This window comes from Epinephelus moara, chromosome 22 (assembly GCF_006386435.1).
Source record: "Epinephelus moara isolate mb chromosome 22, YSFRI_EMoa_1.0, whole genome shotgun sequence".
Classification (NCBI taxonomy): Eukaryota; Metazoa; Chordata; class Actinopteri; order Perciformes; family Serranidae; genus Epinephelus; species Epinephelus moara.
The window spans coordinates 30,490,118-30,512,718 of NC_065527.1; the positions used below are offsets into that span (position 1 = coordinate 30,490,118).

Consider the following 22,601-nt stretch of genomic DNA (forward strand, 5'->3'; position numbering starts at 1 on the left):
CTATAATGTAGTTTGTTTCAAATGAAGCTGGGAGCCTCTGCAGTTGTGGTGAGTAAAAGCCCCGCAGCTATTTGTTAATGTTATTACTTTATGTCCGACCGTGAGGATGTACCATTGTTTGCTAGCTTGATGCTAATGACAGTAAGGTTAACTCAGCGGGTTGACAAAGTGCCTCTGCTGTTTCACACCATCATTTCCCCCTTTTACTCTGTGTGGTAATGTAAGAGTGAATTTATAGTTTATGGGTAAAAGTTACTGTTCTCATTGTATTATTGTTCACTGGAGCATTATTGAAGTATTGCCTGTATTTGTATGGCATGTGTTAGTGTCAGCCACTTGGCAGCACTGTTGAGACAGCGGGTAATGTGGAGGTCAGATTTAGGGAGGAGGAAGGAAAAACGGAGGAGAATCGTATGGCTGTGTTTTTTGTGACCTGTGTTCAGAGACTGCACTAAACGTTATGAACAGAACCCAGTACGTTGTTGAATTCATTCATTCATGCACACACACCCACGTCGCTTACAGTAACATCCCTAGAGGAAATATTAAAAATGCTGGGGTGTTGTTGTCATACAGTTGTCTACAGCAGCAGATGGTTCTGTGTTTCTACTGGTCAAAGTGACGGCTGTGATGGGAGAATTGGATCTCAGTGAAGGGCAAGTGGTTCATAACTTTAATTTTGGAGACAAAAAAATGTAGGCTTAGCTCCCTGTGGTCCATTGCCCAATAGGAAATGTAGAATACTCAAAAGTACTTTAAAAGTGCTTGAGTTACTTTTCTCAGGGAGTAACGTTGGAAGTACTTTTAAAGTAATTGAGTTTCTTTACTCAGGGAGTAACGCAGTAAAGTAACTGGTTACTTTTTTAAAAGGTAACACAGTAACGTACTTTGATTACTTTAAAGTAACCCTTACCCAACACTGCAGATAATATGTGGAGTATCACTTTAACGGAAACAGGAATATTGAAATGTTCCTTTAGTCAAAAAAATTGCCTCACTCTGATTTTGTGAACATAAATATGAACGATCATAACATCTCTTTCTTTTTCTTTTGTCCGTTTCTGCAGTCATGTCTGGGGTTTCTCAGCTGAGCACCAGAGACATCACAGAGACATCCGTCACTCTGTTCTGGACTGCACCTCGTGTCCAGTATGACACCTACTACATCACTTTCACCAGCCAGGTACAAATATATTCATTCTGATGTTCGCAGTTTGATACTAGATTAAGTCTTTTTCCTGAGTGGTCATACAGCCTCAGGATAACTCAAAGTCTGTTGCTCAAGTTGAATCATTTTTAATTTGAGTTTATGTGTCATTGTGTGACATATCCATTTGGATCCGAAATGACTTTGCTTGCATCCACATTATGTAGAATTTTAGCTGCATGTTCAATTTGAAGATGAGAAAAAATCTACCTGGGGATTTAGTTTTGGTTTAAGGGGGCATTTTTATGCCTGTTATTAGACAGACACTTGAGAGATGATTTATGGGGAATAACATCCGACAAAGGACCAGGAACCTCTATGGTTAATTAGCAGCCCTTTAACCCCTATATCACTAGGGTGCCATAGATTTAGTTTTTGATCAAGCTGCAACCTCTGGCATTGAAGGCCACTTGAGGCTGGCTCCAGAAGAGAGACCCCCATGTTAAAAAGTCCAGCTTTACAGCAGAAATGAACATGTTTACAGCCTGGTACAAAAAACATTTTCTAAAAGTTAGTTCTGTTTCCTCTGTCAAGTTTATAACTACAGTTTTTGTCCCACGATATTTCCTACAATGACATTCTCAGCAGGAAACCACCCGCTGCTCCAATTTGCCAAATTCACCATGTAAATGCAGTGTGTCAGGTGCAGACACACCTAGCTTTTAAAGGGAATGGGAGATGACGCTCTGATTGGTTGAATTCATGTTTTACATAAAACACAGCTGTGTTTGGGGGACTTTGAGAGCGACTTTGCAAGCACAGTGTGAAACAATACACTGATCACAAAGAATATAGTGATGTTGCACATCAAATTAAACAGCAGAACCTGGGCTACAAGGCTGTAAAAAACCCTTTTTACATGCCCCAAACACAGCTCAACCAACAACTAAATAAACAACAACAAATCCAACTCCATACAGCACCGATATCCCGACCCACGCGGTTTATTTTGGGCTCTAACTCGACCACACGTTATGCAAAACACATGCTGTTCATCTCAAATGAAAGCTGAGACTCCGCAGTTTCCACACATACGTATGTGCCAAAGCACTCTTCACCAAAGCTTCAGAGAGACAGAGGCCAAAGAACAGAAATCTTTTCGCCAAAATATATTTGTAATATCTCTCTTACCTTGTTGTTTTTCCCGTGAAAAAAATGAAATGAAAGATATAGGATTGTACATGACAAAAATCACATGCAAACATGGTGCATATTTTGGAGAGCTCGTCTGAATTTTCTGTACTTAAACCTCTCTAATATTCTTCTGCTTCACTTTATCAGAATCAACCTTTGCAGAGTTAATGTTCACATTTGATGGAGGTTTAGAGCTGCTGCTGCTACTGCTGCATCATTCCAAAGGGATACTCATCCTGAAAATGCTTTTTTTTTAGTGTGCCATCTTCATTTACTCATCACATATGACACATATACAGATATTTACACATCTTAACAAATCTCACAAGTGTTCCCTTTACCATGACACCAGACGTATTCAAATAGACCTTGTGGTTGCAGAGATATACTGTATTCATTTCATTATGGGTATGCAATTTTCAAGCAGAGGCCTATAAAATAGGCTTAGCTTTGAAAAGGTTAAGGGAATAAATACAACACCTTTGCCTCTTGCGCCTTATTTTGTGCCCAGATTATGTGCCATTTAACTGACATGCCCTAAATGCACTTACATCATGCACTTTAGGGCATGCGCCATTGATTGCTTAAAAAGGACCCAATAAGTCAGATCCACTCTTCCCTCCTCCACAACTCCACCATCTTGTCAAATTAAGGTCACTTCCTGCTCCAAAAAAATCAAAGATGGTGACGGCCAATGTGCCAAACTCGAGGCCTCAAAACAGATGTTTACAAACCAGTGGGTGATGTTCATTATTTTATCATGGATGTAGCTGTCATAAGGGTGGCTAATGATTTTTAATACTTTTTCATGTAGATTTCACTTTGTCTGATTGTAATGTAAGGGTTGTTTGAAATGTTTTTAAGGTTTTTCACCTCAGCACTTGTGCACTGACACTATTATACTGCACAGTATAGATACACAACACTGTAATTATGGGGTCAGATCAGTCTCATAATGAATGAACTCACACGGGGTTTCTCACGAATACACATGCTCTGGTTCGCAGTTGTATTTCGGACTCACTAATGCACACGATCTGTTTCGCAAATGCACACACTCTGGTTCACAAATATAATGTTTATGCAAACTTGTAATATAAATTCGGAAATACACATGATCTGCTTTGCAAATGCACACGCTCTGGTTCACAAATAAAAAATTTCATGCAAACTTGTAATATAAATTCGGAAATACACACGCTCTGCTTCACAAATATCATTTTGAGGCACACTTGAAATAGCAAGTGTGCAAACATCATATAGCAAACACCTCCATAACAAACATAAAAATGACAAAGTTATTGTATTGTATTATAAAAGGTGGAGAATTAATGTGGAAAAGATATGACTGCACATTCACACACAGACCAGGATTCTGTTCACAACCTGCTGAACAACAGAGAAATAGATAAACACACACATATTTCTAGAGATAATTCAGACAGCAGATGTATTTGTCGGTAGATGTGGCTCACCACCAAAACGAGCAGGAGTTTGCTCTCTCAGAGTCGAGGATGTCCCAGCATTCAGAGCTGCTCAGGGGGTCGAAATCTTTATACATCCGGTTGTGTTAAGGGGAAACACTGCAGCCAAAGTTTGCGCAAGATCCTCAGGGAGCTTTAAAACACGATGACAGACAGTAAACGTAAAACTGCTGTGCATCACCTTAAACAACCTCTACTGTCAGTGTGACCTTTGACCTGCAGACAATCAGACCAGAGCTCTTTCTCTTTTGTTTTCAAATTAAAGTTATGTACAAGAAAAGGACAAACTGTAGGTAAACAGGGCCTGAGGATTTGCACAGATGGAGGAAGTCTCCAGGAGGAATTATTCAATGAACGCCAGGTTAAATGTAATAAATTCTGGGAGTTTGGATAAGGATTGTGTTTAATGTGGCAGCTCTCTGTGCAGATCATGTATCTTTTCCATGACAACCAGGATAACAATGTTCACGATAGTCCCACAAAACCCACAAAAAGACTACAAACAATAAATTTAACAAGGATTGAGAGACTTCAGCAGCTCTGCGATTCATTGATACTGATACATCTGTACACTGGATGTTGATACAGGAGCAAATTGAAGATTATTGTCTCCTATATGTTTAAAAAAATACTGAATTTAGAATATAAAAGGGAAAGCAAACACAGATGAAAGTGTGAATTTGTCCTTTTGAGGATCATTTACAGTAACTTTATCTGTGATAAATCAAAATTTGAGTGCAAAACTGTTGTTTTAAACCATTGAAAACTTTAAAAATTCACAAGAATCATCCGTATGTTTGGAGAAGCTTTTGAACACTATCACAAAATTGGCATTATCATATCTTCAGTTCAACCCACGGCCGCTGCGCCAAGGACTGAGCCTTTGTGCATGGGGCACCTGCTCTATCCACTAAGCCACCGACGTCCCATCTTGATGCAGCTCTGACACAAAGTCACACTCTGAGGAAGATTTCTACATCAAAGTTCTTTACTTAGAGTCTTTTGAGTAAAAGTTTAGTTTATTTGTATTACATTCAGCCTCCTATAAACATGTTTCTGTGTTTTTATAATTTCTTTCATTGTTACGTTCCCATCAGATCCCTTTAGTTTAAACTGTGAAAAAAATGCACTATTTTCTTCTTTTCTAAATACACTACCAGTATTTTTAACAAATCTCAGAGAACAGACGTGTAGGTGACTGCAGCTCCGTGCTCATTCTCCTGCACTCTTTTGCACTCAGAATGTTCCCGCTGCACCAAAGCACATGTCAAATTTGTTTAAATAAATTATCAGAGTTGTGCTGTAGGAGACACAAACATTATTCAAAATTCAGTTCTGGTTTATAAAGACACATAGAGGTGGAATAGCAATTCAGTGTCTGTCTCTGCTTGCACCGGACAATTCAAGAACTCAAATCTGAAGAGATGAGGGGAGACGGTGTGATTATACACCAGACTAGCTTACTTGTTAAGCCTTTAAGTTAGACTGGCTGTACTGAGGTGTTTTTATAGTTGTTTAATTTCACAACAGTGACAATCAGTGCTGAAATTTGGGGCAAACGCTGTTGTTACCTAGATGTTTATGAAGGCAGGTCAGGGAGACATGATGCTGCTCTGCAGGGCGCTCGATTTGACTGTGGTGGCTGTGACAATAAGGGAATCCTAAAGAGGGAGGGGCCAGGAGGTCATGCAGACTCACAGAATTAAGACTCAAAGTCAACACACTTTTAATTGAGAATTGATGTCATTGACCAAACTTAAAAACTACAATGTAAAATTAAAAAAGAAATTAAAAAAAAAAACAATGGTCTGCATAAAGGGCACTTATCTAGACAAAGGCCAAAGGGCAGGACTTAAAGGGATAGTGCACCCAAAAATGAAAATTCAGCCATTATCTACTCACCCATATGCCAAGGGAGGCTCAGGTGAAGTTTTAGAGTCCTCACAACACTTGCGGAGATCCCAGGGGAGAGGGGCTAGCAACAAAACTCCACCTAATGGAGGCTGGGCGCCCCAGATTCAAACGTCCAAAAAACACATAATTGAAACCACAGAATATCTCCATACTGCTCGTCCGTAGTGATCCAAGTGTCCTGAAGCCCCGACATAAAAAGTTGTTTGGAAAAACGTCATTTGAACTCTGTTTTTAGCCTCATTATAGCCTGCAGCTCTAACTGCTTCTGTGTAGACCGCGCTCACAATAAATTATTCAGGGACTGAGTCATTTCTGTGTTGCAAATCCAATCAGAAAGGTCAAAATGTTGCACATAGCATCTAATAAATCAAACCAGGATCCTGATCCGTGTCAGGAGCACAGAGATTCTCACTTCGACAAACACGTAGGAAAATCTGTCATTAAATTCACAGGACAGCAATGAAGCATCAACAACAAATCTGTTCCCTGGAAAAGAGAGTTGACTTTTTTGGTGATGTTTGGATCAAAAAGCCCAGTGTAGTATATTCTGACTAACTGTTCTGGCGTTATCTAAACCTTCATTACTCAGGAGCTCCAGAAACATGTTTCTGAGAAACACTTGAGATTTTATCCTAAATATTAGGCTCCACACATGTTCCACTTAGGAGCATTAAAAACATTCATGGACACAAACTTAATTCAACTCCCTTTAACTTTATTTCCTTTATAACATACAATGTTCATGTTATTCCAAGATGAAAAAAAAAACATAATGATTAAGAAAATCAGTAAAGGGGCGTCGGTAGCGTAGTGGATAGTGCCGGCGCCCCATGTACAGAGGTGATGCCTCGCTGCAGCGGTCGCAGGTTTGACTCCGGCTTGCAACCCTTTGCTGCATGTCAACCCCCACTCTCTCACCCTATTTCAATCTGTCCTGTCCATTAAAGGCAAAAAAAAATCTAAAAATAGAAAATCAGTAAATATCTTAATCCATTTAAAAGGCAAAATAATAAAAGGGTATACTGTTGGCATTGTGTGTTTCTGCAACACATTCTCACTCCGACCTCGTCAACGGTTTGGTGGTTTGGTCATGGACTTTCCATGTCTACATACGACTTGCAAGGTACCCTCGGTGCATTTGTTGTTGACGTTCTGGGATGCTGTGTGAACTTCAGCCTGTCACATGGATTGCGTTAAAGGACACTTCTGGAAATGTACAGTTTGCATACAGTCTCTTTCAAAATAAACACACTTCGTCAATACAACACTGTGAATTGACAACAACTAACAACTAACGCTTGTGGTTGCATTTCCACCTGACGCTGCCAGGTGCCATTAAACAATAATGGCGACCAGCCGCATATCATGGTGACATGAAAGGGCAGTTTCTTTGATCTGTAAGTCACTGACCAAGCTGACCAGATTTCGCCGACTTCGGAAATGTTACATTTGTACATAATTATCTAGCAGATACATTGAAACTTTATGTTTCAACAACTTGTGGTTCATTTTAGGCACAAAAACACCTTGTTATGCTTAGCAAAAGATCAGGTTTTGGCTTAAAATACCCTGTTTTGGTGGCATAATCCTGACAGTCACAGGTTGCAGGAAAAAAAATACGTTTGGTGGCTAAAAAGCTCCTGGAAACACAGCGATGAATGGGTAAATCACAACCAGTTTTGTTGTTTGTTGGTTACACAAACCACCATCCCCTCCACATCCCAATGACAAAGTCAGCTCATATACTACGTCACTTTAGAATTGTTGATGTGATACGAATGAAACATACATGTAACGCATCAGTTGTGTTTACTCTGTACACAGTGTTCAACAAAAACTTAGTCAGAATCCAGTTTATTGCTAGGTAGGTTTACACATACAAGGCATTTAAAAAATACATAAAATATAAATATAAAAATACATATTGATACTATAAGATATATATTAATACTATAAAATAATTACACTTAATCTGAATTAAAATGGATGAGCAGTGCAGTTTGTAGAAGTGTTGTGAAGAAATGTTCAAAATATATATGAGCTTCTTTTGTCCGCAGCTGCTTCTTCAGTTCAGTAAAACCCTGTAGACAGAAGGTAGCAACACATAAGTTGGTATATCTGCATTATGTCTACTGGGTTTACAATGATTAAATCACATGCACACAACAGCAGGCTGCTACAAAATAACCTTAAAATAATGAACTTAGTTCTACCTGTTTATGTTGCCTCCTTTCTGTTTGTTTTATTCTTTAGATATATTATGGAGCAATTATTGCTACTTCACACTAATAAAAATAGGATTTGACCATACAAGATGAAATACAACGGAATTATAACTGAATGGTGTCTGTTTAAAGTGAACATACCATTATTGGTTCAAATAATTATTTCTATCCTCATTTTATTATTGAAAGTTAAAAGTCATCCACCTTTGGCTGCAGGTTTTTGTTCACATCGTTCCGCTCTGCCACATCCAGACATGTCCTGGAAAAGTCCATTTGTTGAGTTATTCATTATTCTACTGAGTATTTATTAATCGCTGCACCCTCTGATTGAAATTCCTCCTCACCCAGCCCATCTGCTCTTTGCACTGCTGCACCTACATGAGCCGAAACAGAGTCAGTGCACCAGAGACCTTTCACTTTTTCCACTTTTCTTCCTCACGCTTGTGTCATCAAAATAAGGTCCTCAAAGTCACATTCTGCACATAACAAGGAGATAAAGTGAGGTTTATGCAATGTAGGAAAAAAAATTATGATGATGATGAAATTGGATACATAAAGGATGACAACACAACATAAATAGAAGTTCAGGTTCAAAGTGACGACACAAAAGCAAACTTGTAAGAAATATAGTTTTAAGAAATGTAAAAGATTAAGTCTGTTTCTTCAGTAAACACAAACACAAGAGTCACTATCAAGCTGATTTAGAGTCGGACCAATGAATAATCTGAGTTTGAAAGAACCCACAACATTAATGTGTATCCTGCTCCTGATGTTGATCATTTTTCATGTTGGTTTATCCAAACATTAAAGTGTTTGTATTCACAGATCAACAGACACGATTACAAACAGCTTAGCGTCAACTGGATCAACAAAGTTTATATAAGACACATTTAGTAGGAAGAAGAGCTGCAGTCAGAAACATATTCTGATGCAGGTAGATTCACTTTCTCTTAAAGGTCCAGTGTGTAGGATTTAGGGGGATGAATTGGCAGAAATGGAACAGAATATATAATAAGTATGTTTTCTTTGGTGTATAATCACCTGAAAACAAGAATCATTGTGTTTTCGCAACCTGAGAATGAGCTCATCTACAGAGATCACCACCATGTTTCTACAGTAGCACAGAATGGACAAACCGAACACTGGCTCTATATAGGGCCACTCAGACTTACGAACGTTTTCGAGTCAGCCACTGCAGTTTGCAGCCACTCTGCAACAAGATTGTCTGAAAAAAAAAAATAATAATTTTTTATAAACATACTTTATTAGCATTTTACAGTCCCTCCAGGATCTCGTGGCAAAAAACCATTGAATTTGCGGCCAGTTTTGTCAAAAAATGCGATAAAAATTGTGGCATTTTTATGTGGGGTTTTTTTTTGCGAGAAATTGAAGCAAATGACCAAAATTGCAGCAAATGACAAAAGGAGAAAAAAAAAAATGTTTGTTTTTTTTTTCTAAATTACTACCTCCAAAAAAATAAGTCATGTAATCACTTGCCATAATAATCATACTGAATATTACAAAAATAGCTGCAAATGTTTTTTTTATAGTTCTCTTCTTTAGTTTTATTTAATTAGTTTCAAAACATGGACTCCAATAATGTTGCAAAAAATCCTGAGTGAATATTGTAGCTCTCAACCCACACAATGTGACTGTAAAACAACATGTAAGCTACATCTTCTGTAAACATAACATTTTAATACATTCAACGCATATTGTATGCATTTAAACAGTGCAAATTCTTATGTCAATACAGAGCGTTTCTCCATACTGTAGTGCCATTAGCGCATTTGATGACGCGTCTGATGACGTTTCAAATGATGTCGCATGCGAGACAACTTCCGGTCAGCCGTAAAATGCGGAAAACCGCAGAAAAATCAGGAACTGTCCATTGGTCCGACAGCCCATTGTTCTGACCATATTAAACCCATTGTTCTGAAGTCCGTTCCGAAATCATCATGATGCCCTGTGGTTAAGGTCTGGTTAGGTTTATGCACAAAAACCACTTGGTTAGGGTCAGGAAAAGATCATGGTGTGGGTTAAAATGAAAAAGAAAGTGACAAACACATAAGCTGTGAGCCTGCTCCGCCTCAAGCCTTTCCCAGCTGACCGGTCGCGGCGCACCATCACGGCAGAAATACGCCCACCAGGAGCTGTTAAGCACCGAGGACCGTCGGACTAATGGGATGTCGGACCAATGACATGGACCCGAAACTTTATATTGCGGACTTTCGTTGAATTCGCATTAATTATTGTAATCGCAAGATCGCGATTTTCTGGAGGGATTGATTTTAGGAACAGTCACAAAACCATTTAGTGACATGAGTTTTTCCAACAATGAACTCACACACACACGCCTTATATGAGGTTGAGGAACAATTTTTTTCCATATGGATTACTGTAAATTTATTATGTTGATTTTTTCTATACACGGCATCTATTGCACATCTGTCCGTCCTGGATGGTCATTCTGGGGAAACGAGGTCAGGCTCTTTACATAATTCATCAGGGGCAGCCATTTGCAATAAAATGTATCTGTCGGGCCCCTAATGGAGAATTTGATCTTTTCCAACCCCAAGAAAGACATGGTAAAAAAATAATAATTTTTTGAGTGAAACAGCTTATTCAGTGCCTTTAGCGGTTTAAATCAACTAGTTAGTTTGTTTTTGAGAGGAAAAAACCACTTCGGATTATTTGCCTCACAGTAAAAACCTCATGTACAATAAACACTGAAGGAATTCTAACCAGGCGGAGTTTCTGCTGGATGCAGTCTGCAGTCTTCACTGCTAGACGCCACTGAATCCCTCAAAATCTTACACAATGGACCTTTAAAGCACCAATCCTATAAAAACACCTAAAAACTTAAAAAACAGATTTTTGTCTGGTGTCTCTGAATGCTCTTTTTAAAGGACTAAAGTCAACTTCTGACTGAAAGTAACTTTTAGTGACTAAAAGTAAAAAATTGGATAAAAAAAAGCTGTAGCTTTAATTGTAACCAGATTTTCATATTTTCGTTAAGACTGAAATTGTGTTTTCTAAGATTTAGAAACTGTCTCGTCTCAGTTGGATGAACTCAGAACAGAAACACCTCGTCTTCTTTCTCTCATTTCCTCTTGAACTAGTTTTAACTTTTATTTCCGTCCCTCCTTAAGGAAACTCAAAAGATCACTGAACAGGCAGAGAGGGTGTGTCGTTAGTGACAGCGTTAGCAACACAAACAGCATCAAATCATCCGTCTCACTGGTTCTGTTGGACAAACATAAACTGCAACATAGCAACAAAGTCTCTTCAGGAGGAATCAGATCACTCAGGTGGCAGATTAACAACTTTAACAGATTCTGTGACTAACAGGGGCAGAGGAGGAGGAAGTATTCAGATCTTTATAAAAAAATATGAACACCACTCTGTATATTAAAAAAAAGTTGTTTAAATTGATTTTGTTACTATAACATGTATTAATACTTTTAACTTTACCTTCTATTTGGTGGATGATCATGCCCAATGTTGTGGATCTACAGTTCCCATGATGCTGGGGGGTAGACAGGAAATATAATGTTGTTATTTGGTGAGTTGCTCTGCAGTAACTCACTGCAACTGTTTGTTTTTTTGTTTTGTTTTGTTTTGTTTTGCCTGTATTTGTTTACATTGTTTACACATTGATTCCATTACAAGTATGCCAAATTAGCTATTAGCTTTACCTGTTAGCAGTGTGCACATGACTGTACTTTTATACTGAAGAAAAATTAACTAGAAATTATAATTTCATTAATTCTTCAATTCACCACTGAGTCCAATTGAATGTTTGTGCCAAATTTGAAGAAATTCTCCCTGGGTGTTCTGGAGATATTGTGTTTACAAAAATGACAAGGTCACAGAACACATTGACCTTGACCTTTGACCTAAGACTACCAAAACACATCAGTTCATCGTAGAGTTCAAGTAGACATTAGTGCCAAATTTGAAGAATTTCCTTCAAGCTGCTCTTAAAATATTACGTTCACAAGAATGTGATGTATCCAAGGTAATGGCAACGTTGACCTTTGACCACCAAAAACTAATCAGTTCGTAGTTGAGTTCAAGTGAATGTTTCTGCAAAATTTGAAAAATTCCCTCAAGAATGGGATGGGACGGACAGACAACCTGAAAACATAATGCCTCCAGCCACAGCTGTTGCTGGCAAGAAGGCATAAAAAGGCAAACATTCCCAGACAACTTCTGCAGTTATAAGGAGCATTTTTTTCTGTGATTTCTGTTTATTTATGATGGACAGTAGAGATAATGATATTCCCAGAATGTGTAACACATATTTAATCTTAAAATATGGTCTTCATGTCTGTTTATTCAGATTTATCTCAGTTATGACTGAGAGGTGTTCTAAAGTACTCACCTCCATGAGCTAACTTCTGTTGTTTTCTGCATGCACTGGCCCCTGTGACCTCACACTCGTGTCTTTTTCTCTGGTTTAGACAAAAATAATGTGTGTGTTGGTGGAAATAGTCATTTGTGGGGTGTCAAGATGTTTGTAGATTTCAATTATGTTAATATTTATTACCAGTTTATAAGGCAATATTGAATTAATCGTATTACATTTTACATTCAAGATATCTCATTCATACAGCACGCAAAAGTGAATGAAAGCCTTTTATTTTGATGACTCCATGACCAAGAATATTTTTCGTATTGTTTAATGAACACGACTGCGAGGCATTAGTTTTCAATTAGTGTTGCTAAAACATTGAAAAGACTTAGTTTAAGTTTAAAGCCCGGATTTTATTGCTGCCAAATATTCACTGAGCTTCAGCTTCAGATAAACTGTATTCTGATCATTTGGTAGTAGTCGGAGAAGTACTTAAATCTTTTACTTCAGTAAAAGTACCAATACCACCATGTAAAATTCTGTGTTGCAAGTAAAACTCCTGCATTCAAACTCTTACTTAAGTAAAAGTACAAAAGTATCAGCATCAAAATACACTGAATGTACCAGAAGTAAGTCATTCATTCATTCATTCCTCATTTTCTGTAAACGCTTATCCCGTTGGGGGTTGCAAGGAGGCTGGAGCCTATCCCAGCTGACACTGAGCAAGAGGTGGGGTACACCGTGGACACCCTTGCCAGACTATCAGAGGGCTAACACATAGAGACGGACAACCATTCATGCACACATGCACACCTACTGCCAATTTAGAGTTATCAATTAACCTGCATGTCTTTGGACTGTGGGAGGATATCACTAAACTCAGAAGCCCTTTTTCTAATTATATGGATGAGTTTTTAGAAATCGCTGCATTTTAGAATTGTGCCGGTTGATTTTTACCAAGACATTGCTACATTTCGAGATACAGTGACATGGGCACTGTGCTGGACCATTGTGGTGAAGAGAGAGCAGGCGAAGGATACAAGTGGCCAAAATGAGTTTCCTCCGTGGGGTGGCTGGGCTCAGCCTTAGAGATAGGGTGAGGAGCTGGGACATCCTGGATGGATGGATGGATAATCTGAATCTGGACAGTAACTTAAGTTGTAAAATAAATGTAGTGGACTAAAGGTACAATATTGGCTTCAATAATGTAGTGGAGTAGAAGTATAAAGTAGCAGAAAATGGAAATACTGAAGAAAAGTGAAAGTACCTCGAAATTGGACTTAAAGTGCAGTGACCACAATTTCTCCTTTGGCTCCATAAACCAGTAACCTCTGCTTTACTTGTACATCAGTGCAAACATGTGCGATCAATCAGCAGCAGAAGGCATTAAAGAAGTGGAAAATTACTAATTGCGTTGGTATTTGTGAGAGCCGTGTTGAGGAGAGAAAGAGAGAGAGAGCGGGATGCTGAACAAAGAAAACACTCAGCTTCACTTTTTAAACCAGTCAAAATCAAAACTGTCACTGAGATTAAAAGATTTAGATTACAGCACGCACACACACACACACGCGCACACACACACACACACACACACACACACACACATAGGAATCACCTCACTGCACATGTCCTGGCTTCCTCTCAAACATGTTTTCCCACACACACACACAGACACGGTTACAGCGATCACCTCGACAAAACAGACCAGTGATCTCCCTGCGGTGACATCATTGAGGGATTAAGCCTCGGTAATGACTCTGAGAGGTTTGGACCAGACTAACAACACCAGGAATTATCCACAGTCACCCACAACTGGAGAGAGAAGACATGATGGATGAATGTGGGAGTGATGGAGACACGCCTGAAGCGTCCTGCAAGAGGGAATAAGACAGGAAGTGATGAGAGGATGTGATGTAAACAAACAAAAAGAATTTAAGATTATTATCGTCTTTATGAACCCACAGAGAGAAGAAATGATCCAAACTGGAATAAAACAGAGAGAGAGAGAGAGAGGGTCAGGGAGTCAAATAGACCAGAGAATGTTGTGATGTTGCAATCGCAGTAATTAATGCAAATTCAGCCAATCCCCGTGAATTTTGCTTGACCTTGCAATTTGTCTAGTCACACAACTTTAACACAAATTTGACTATTTAAAACAGGTGAAATTTCATTTCATTGTAAAGCTATGTGCACATATTGATTCTCTCTCTCGCCCTTTTTACTCACAGATGGCGCTATAGGGCTGCTTCAAAGTCCCTTTTTTTCGCCGCCTTTGCATTTTTACACAGAACCAAACAACAGCGGCTACCATGTGTGATTTTAGACAGAATGCTGGCATCGCAGAATCGAGAGGCATGGCGGTCTTGACATGTAACATGACAAGGTTGGCTTCTAAGTGACTTATAACATACGTGTTTTCAGCTCTTTATAAACAATAACAATAGCATAACATGGCAATAACAATAATTTACTGTCCCTGTTATATGGGGGCCAATCTTGGCGAGTGCTCGGAGGGTAACAAGCTCCTGGACCTGACTGTTCTTCCTCTTTAAGTTAGTTGCTAACCACTAACAGCTATTTTGAAAATCTTAAGGCAATGGGTCATATGCATGACATGTCGTCAATACATCACACCCCTGCCGCTCATGATCCCGTCCTGCCAGCTGTCCATATTACCTCTGATGCCGGCTTAAAGGTGAGACAACTCCATCTCGCCATTCCACAACTGTACCTTTTGTACAGAATGGCGATGCAGCATAACAGCCTGAAGTTCCCGCCTTAAACAGGCAGTGTAAGAGGAAGTCCTGTTTATCTTGAGACTGCTGCTGCAGGAGTGTGAGCTCAGCGCCTGAGACACTGTCATTCATACAGTGACAGGGCTAACTGTTAGCATCACCTAACGTTACCCAAGTCTTATTAACAGGTTTGGCTGGAGAGTCGAGCCATTTCATAGTCGGTGTGAAATTGTTGGGACGGTGTAAAACCTTGGTTTTGGATGTTAGCCACTGCTGCTGTGTTAGCTTGTGCTAACCAGGCAGAGAGCACAAGAGAGGAGCTCACAGGGACAGTCCTTCAGTGCTGCTTCAAATGGCAGCAACACCTGATCGCCAATGATGAGCTGTCAGCCCCTACCCACAACTTTGGTTGCAATTTTTTACATGACCTTGCAAATTTATTGCAAATACACCGCCAAATATTGTAACATACATCGCAATTTTTTTTAGAAATGCTGCCATGAAATCAGATATCACTGTCAGCAGAATTCAACTTGTCTCCTTCCTTAGGGCAAAATGATTGACGATCACGCAAAACTTCATCCAACTCATCATAAAATGGGCAAGTTGTCACCAAAACAGCCACCTCTTCCCTCACTGATGGAACATAAACTCAAACCTAGGGTCTCATGATATCCTACAAAATAGTGCCCCTCGAATGATGATGCAAAGTTAAGTAATTAACACAAAGGTATGGAGGCTATGTTTAGGCAAGTAATTTCACTGTGGTTAGGTTTAGGGTAGTCTCTATATACAGACTCTACATTCAGTGAATGTAGAGTCTGTGGGCAAACCCCAGAAATCTTGCCTCCGGAAGAAGAGCAGAAGAGCCCTGGTTTCCGGTTGTAGGCTGTTTGTAGTCCGCGTGATATTGACCAATCACGTTTGAGCTGGCTGCAGTTGTTGCCAGGTTAAACGGTCCGTGCGGTGAACTAATGAGGCGGAACATAATTGGCGTCACTACAAACTCTGAATCCATCGCAATGGTTCAGCATATTTACTTATATATAAACGGAAGTCGGAAACAGAAACGCCCAAATCAAACCGGAATGCCAAAAAATCGGGGGTCTGACCCCAGAGGCTGTATCGCCGTCTGCCAAAAGTCAGACGCCGAATACAGCCAATGGGTTCCAAGAATGGGTTTAGGGGAAAAAAAACTGACAACATACCTTAAAATAACTCAAAGGTCACACGGTTTCAACAGCCCAACACATTCTCATTCCGACCTCGTCACATATCGTCGTTTGGTCATGGACTTTCCACATTGGCATATGATATGCAAGGTACCCTGAGTGCGTTGGTTGTTGATGTTCTGGGACACCACGTCAACTTCAGCCTGTTACATTTATTGTCTCTTTTCAAAATACACTTGTTTTCGCAAGAATTGTACAGTTTGCATACAGTCTCTTTCAAAATAAATCTACGACGTGGTTGGGTTTAGAGAGAATTAAGAGGGTTTAGCTTTACATTTAAACAGGAAGCCAACACCGGCCTCCTGGCTGCAAGTCAGTGGTGGTTGGACCTATCCACCACCCCTCCCACCCACCGCACTCTGACTTTTCACTCCCTTAACTTACCTCGTTGTGTGACCACGTTTTCCCCTGATGCCACCAGATTTTTTTCATCTGTGTCTGACACAGGAAGTCACTGCCCAAGCGTGGGTATTTGAGGATTAGGAATAAAACCAGGTTGGAGTCTCTATGACTAATCCATCACCCCAACTTACCACCTAACTGGGCCGCTCGAGACCACTTCCCTCTTTACTCCCATCAGTACACTGGTCATGTGATTACAGCCCTCCAAATTATGTGGGTTATGCACAAATTACTGTTTCATCATTACATTTGATTTGCACAAATTTTAGTGCATTATTGAGAGCAGCCTGATTGATGGTGTAGTCCTTGCTAAGTTAAGCTAACCGGTTGCTGGCCGTAGCTTCATATTTACCATACAGACATTAAAGAGGACCCAAAACAAATGTCTCCCAAAATTTCAAACTGTTCCTTTAAGTGGAATGGAGCAGGAACAGTTAATACTCCATCCCTGCACTTATTCAGGTCAAGTCGGGAAAAGTGTCCTCCTGCTCTTCCTGGAGGATGATGAGGTGTTCCCGGGCCAGATGGAATACTGTCTCAGTCCCTCAGCGTGTTCTGACTCTGCCTAAGGGGTCTCCTGTCAGATCTGCCCAGAAAAAACCTCCACAGGAAGTAGTCCAGGAGGGATCCTACTCAGATGCCCAAACCACCTCAACTGACTCCAGTCTGAGTCCAGACATCCTGCAAAGAAAACTAATTTTTGGCTGCCTGCATCTCATGGATAAATTAAGTGATCAGTTCACTCAAAAATCGAACATATTTCTTTTCATACCTGTAGTGCTAATTATCAGTCTAGACTGTTTTGGTGTGAGTTGCAGAGTGTTCAAGATATTGGCCATAGAGATGTCTGCCTTCTTCCCAATATAATGGAACTAGATGGCACTCAGTTTGTGGTGCTCAAAGCTCCAAAAAATACATTTAAAAAGGTCAACAGCAATGTCTCTTTCCAGAAATCATGACCCGGTTACTCAAGATACCATAAAACTTAAAAGCAGAGTTCCAATTAAATGCAGATCCCTTTTACGAGCCAGGTGTGGCTACACATCTTGACAAATAAAGGCTGGTCTCAATTAGACCTTCTGGGGCCATTGACGCAGTGAAGCATTTCAATTTTATACAAGTTATTTGGATATAAAACCTCTTAAAGCCCACAGGGTCATCAGCTACCCGCTTGAGCTGACGTTATTTAGCTGATTATATTGTGCATACAGATATAGATGTTTAAACTTCTGTCAACATGGAGATGCTCAGTTAGATTATTCACAATTCAATGATTTAGTTCATTCTATAGAAACCAAAGACATAATAATAAGTATGAGCCAAAGAATAATTAATTTAGATGTACCAGCATGGTAAACGAGAGTCATGAAATCTGAATGTATCCATTCTTAGTTATCTATACTGGTATTCCCTTAGTCCAGGGATACTCAACTTGGTTGCCTCGTGGGCCCCCAAAATGACAGGAGGCTAGTTGCCCGTCACAGCAGCCCTACATAGGTCAGGTGTATGCAGGGGCATTTCTAGGATTAAAGGGCATTTGAGGCTTAGCCCAGACCTCTCGGATGTCTCGGGAATCCTCCCCTCACACTTTCTTGATGGACAAGCCCTACTGTGATGCTTTTTATGCACCCTGGAACCTAATTTACATTGAAGTACAAAAAACATATTTTCATTGTGAATCAGAAAATGGTTGGGGGGCCAGATTTGAGTTAAATGTTGCTGCTTTAGTTTCTAATGGTCCTCATAAAAATTGATCCAAGTTGTGAAATAGTGTTTCATATTGTTTGTCCCTTTAAGGAGAACTGGGTACCACTCTCCAAGTTGGTGCCCAAGTCACGACTTAAAATTTTGGGCCCGTAGAGTATGCTCCATAGAATCCTCGAGGAAGAATACTTAAACCACTCTTGGCTCTTCTAAGTCTCCAAATGTTACTGGGCCGAATGTATGAAATTCTGAAAATAGTGTAATTTCAGTTGGTTTGTGATGAAAAATGCTTTTTCAGGGGATCAGTCAGTGTAACATAGAGCAATCCACCCATTACCAGCAGAGTACAGTGGCCTCAGACTTGGAGGTGCTCACTCTCCTCTCCACCACTTAGCTCTGACACTAAATACTGAACAGTAAATTGAAATTGATTTTGGTGACATTTACACTGCTGTTTTTTTCTGTTTTTCGCCAACAGTAAACATTGGTTTCTTTTATCCATGACAGCCCTCTCTCCCTGACGATAGATTAGCAAACAAAGAATAATGTCTGTGGTGCGCCCTGGTCCCTAAAGCACCGACTGTGAACAACAACATTCCCGGTTTTGGTCAGCCTTTGTTTGTCATTCTCTGTCTCTCTTTCCTTTCACTTCTCTGTGGAATAAGGGCATTGGAAAATGACCACAAAAAAGAAAGATGAGGTGTTTTTGTAATGGTCATAACAGTTTAGGAAGCAGTGCGGTCAGATCAGAAGAAATTCAGATGTGTCATTCTGGAAATCAGTGCCAGACTCGCCGTTTATTTTGGATGACTTGTTGACTTTAGTTATAGCTCGACTTGTAGATGCAGTCACATTGTGGGAATTTGGTTCTGAATTTTAGACTTTGGACTGTGTTTGATCTCCAAAGATCTAAATCACATGTCTCATTGTGTGGTCTGTTTTTAACAATGACCTAAGAATTCCTCATGTTTCTCTCACGGTCATCAGCTTTAGTTTTGGACAGATGAAAATCACACAGTGTAAACGGTCCTTTAGTTAGAGACACACAGGGCTGAGACAGTGTTGTAAAGGAGCTAAAAACATTTACTTACTAATACTGAGAGAACTATGGGTAACATAGTCACTTACCTGGATAGTAAAAAGAACTTCAGTAAAAGCCCCTGGGTGGAAAGGTTCTGGATAGAGCGTTCTGATACCCCTCCTCCACCAACATGGAACAGGCAACCCGGTCTCACTCTCACTCCAAAGTTGTCAAAATCCAGCGCTTGCTCAGTGACATCCACTGTCAGACACCAATGAAAAAAAAACCCATCCTCTCACTTCAACCATGATACGCAGCTGGTCACCATTTTGTTTAACTGCGTCTGGCAGTGTCCGGGGAAACACAGCCGGCCATTAACCTAAGTGAAGGCGGCAGACGTCCGAGTGGGATGGGCGGGAGTAAGGGGGGTTGGATGGGTCCAACAACCACCAACTTTCACATGAGGCCTGTACTACAAAGCAGGATTTGAAGTTACAAGGTAACTTCAGGGCTAACTCTGGGTTTTCAGTACTACGAAGCCGGTTCTCATTTTACTGGGATAAATCACTGTGGTAACTGGTGAAGGTTATGTTCAGAGCATCGGCTCATAGCCTGTCAACACCCTGACCTCTGACCAATCGGATCACTGAAGAAAAAAGTATCCATGGATGAAAGTCCAGAGTCTCAGGTAAAAAAGAGTAAACTATAGGGGTGTGCGATATGGACAAAAAATAATATCTCGATATTTTTGGGGGATTTTGAAGATAACGATAATTAGACGATATTCTTTTAAATATGTGTTTTTAACAGCCTGAGTTATAGCTCATTAATTGTTTCTCATGGATGATATTAATGGAAAAATGTTCTTAACATTTCTTGCTGCTTTTTTTACCTGCTCTCTCTGTTTGACTCTGGTGATGGCCTTTTGTAGCGTCAATTCCGGGTCCCTTTGCAACTGTTCAGATAGGCGTTTGTCCTGCAGACTCACCACAAGCCTGTCCCTCACCATCTCATCATGTAGAGCCCCGTAACCGCAGTGCTCCGCCAGGCAGTGCAGCGCCGTAATGAAACTGTCGGCCGTCTCGCCCGTACCTTGAAGCCGCTATTTAAACTTTACTCTCTCAAAGATCACATTCCTGCGATTCTCTTCTGCTTGGGTCTCCAATCCAGAAGCATTGCGGAATCTGTCGAAGTGTTTAATCCATTTAGGCCAGTCTTCAGCCTTGAAGGTGAACTTTTCCGGCGGGGAGACCTGAAACTGTGCCATGTTGCCGCTTCGTTCAGCTAACTGTGGCTAGGCTAGGTAGCTCCGTAGACGGTCTTCCGGTACTGCGAACTTTAGCCTGACAGGCTGGGACCTATCACTACAGTTGACCCACGTCTTCCGAAGCTGCTGGAGCATCCGTGGGCGGATGTGTTGTCCCAGTGTTGTCTCGCTAATGTTTGTTTAGCAGCAGGCTGACCTGCCAGGAAGGTGCCAGTGAGAGATCATGTGACCACCTAGGCGTACTGCGGCGTGCTGCTGCAGGCAAGTTACGTAACTCTTGTTCAGTGAATGTGTGGGGTTTCAACCTTTCAGCGTGTGTTTTCAGTTGTTTTTGTGAAGTCATTTGCATACTCGATAACGTAAATTTGCACATCGTTAAAACAACAATGACGATATTATCGTTAATGATACATGTCGCCCACCCCTAGTAAACTATATATTGTTAGAGGTCAGTAGTAATAGTAGGTCATTTAATTCTTCCAGGGCTCTATTTCCATGATAAACCAGATAACCAAAAGATATCCTGGGTAAGTTGAACTTGAACTTAAGTTGAACTTGAACTTTTTCCTAGTATGACACTTAAGGCTTAATTTCTTCTTAGCTGGGGGACTTGCACAGTTGCAAAGAATCAGTTAAGGTTTGTTTAGGATACACGTTAACTCATTTAATGCGTTGAAAGAGATTTTACAGCGTTGAAAGTTTCCATGGAGATCGTTTGTTTGCTTGAACTCACACTTGTGATGCCTGTTATCGTCTGACAAAGTTGTCTTTTTGTTAGTGAAAAAATGGCTAAAGAAAAGGAACAAGATTCAGACCATAATGGTCAGAGGAGAAGAAGATTATATTTTTGGAGGAATACAATCATAGAAAACATAAACTACAAACTGAATTTGATCCCCAAATACCAGAAAGCATAGGACGACTGTAAGTGTAAGTGTAAAATGAAAATCATATCCATTGGGTTCTCCTGGTGGCAGAACACTCTTCTCGGGTTGTCTTAGTTTTTCTTATTTATCACCATAAACTCGGTCATGTTGCAGTTAAGATAGAGTCAAAGATATCTTACGTTTTGTTTTTGTTTGTTTTTTTGTTGTTGTTTTTTACCTTGCTGTGATTGTAAAGGTCTATTGTGCAACGGTCTCATGATTCCCTAAGTGTAAGACCAAGACAAGGAGAAAACCACAAATAACTATGTAAACATTTTATGGAAACCTTAAGGAGAAGACTCAAGGGTGTTTTGTGCAACTGATTTTATTATGAGGAAACCTAAACTAGGGCCTTAATGAAAATTTTAACTTTATGGGCTCTAGTTTCGCAGACCGGGCAAGGTGGGGGCGCAGCGCACCTGCGCTTCGCCAACTGGGTGTGGCCAGGCAGATTTTGCAAGTTGGGCACACCGTGCGCCTGGCGCAGCTACTCCTCTTTCCCACCTCCGTCTATATGAAGGAGGCCTGAATCTGATCTGACAATATCCGATATCATGCGTTTTTTTCCTGTTTACACGTTCATGTTACAGATCTGATCTGGGTCACTTGAACCATGTAGTGTAAAGTAGGCCTTTGAGTGGTTGGAAGACTAGAGTACGTCAGACACAAAATAAATGTGTAACATGGCCCTTGTCTGACATTTAATTTCACCTTAACGCAACTGTGAGACTCTCTAATATCTACACAGACAGGAAATCACTAACTGTGTATATGGCTTAACTCATGGCCTTAACTTATGGCCTTAAACACACTGGGCTCTAGTTTCGCAGACCGGGCGAGGCGGGGGCACAGCGTACCTGCGCTTCGCCAACTGGGTGTGGCCAGGCGGATTTTACAAGTTTGGCACACCGTGCGCCTGGCGCAGCTACTCCTCTTTCCCACCTCCGTCCCTCCTACCTGCGCAAGTCGGAAAGAGGGAGGAGAGAAGGTGTG

General features: G+C 40.4%; 1 protein-coding gene across 1 annotated transcript in view; it reads left to right on the top strand.

Annotated features, from left to right (window-relative positions):
* LOC126384265 (tenascin-like) overlaps positions 1–22,601 on the top strand; it is an 85,519-nt gene that overhangs the window by 33,732 nt on the left and 29,186 nt on the right. Inside the window, exon 6 of the mRNA XM_050035225.1 lies at positions 1,068–1,183. Within this exon, the coding sequence (XP_049891182.1) occupies positions 1,068–1,183 (116 nt within the window). The remainder of the gene's footprint in view (positions 1–1,067; positions 1,184–22,601) is intronic.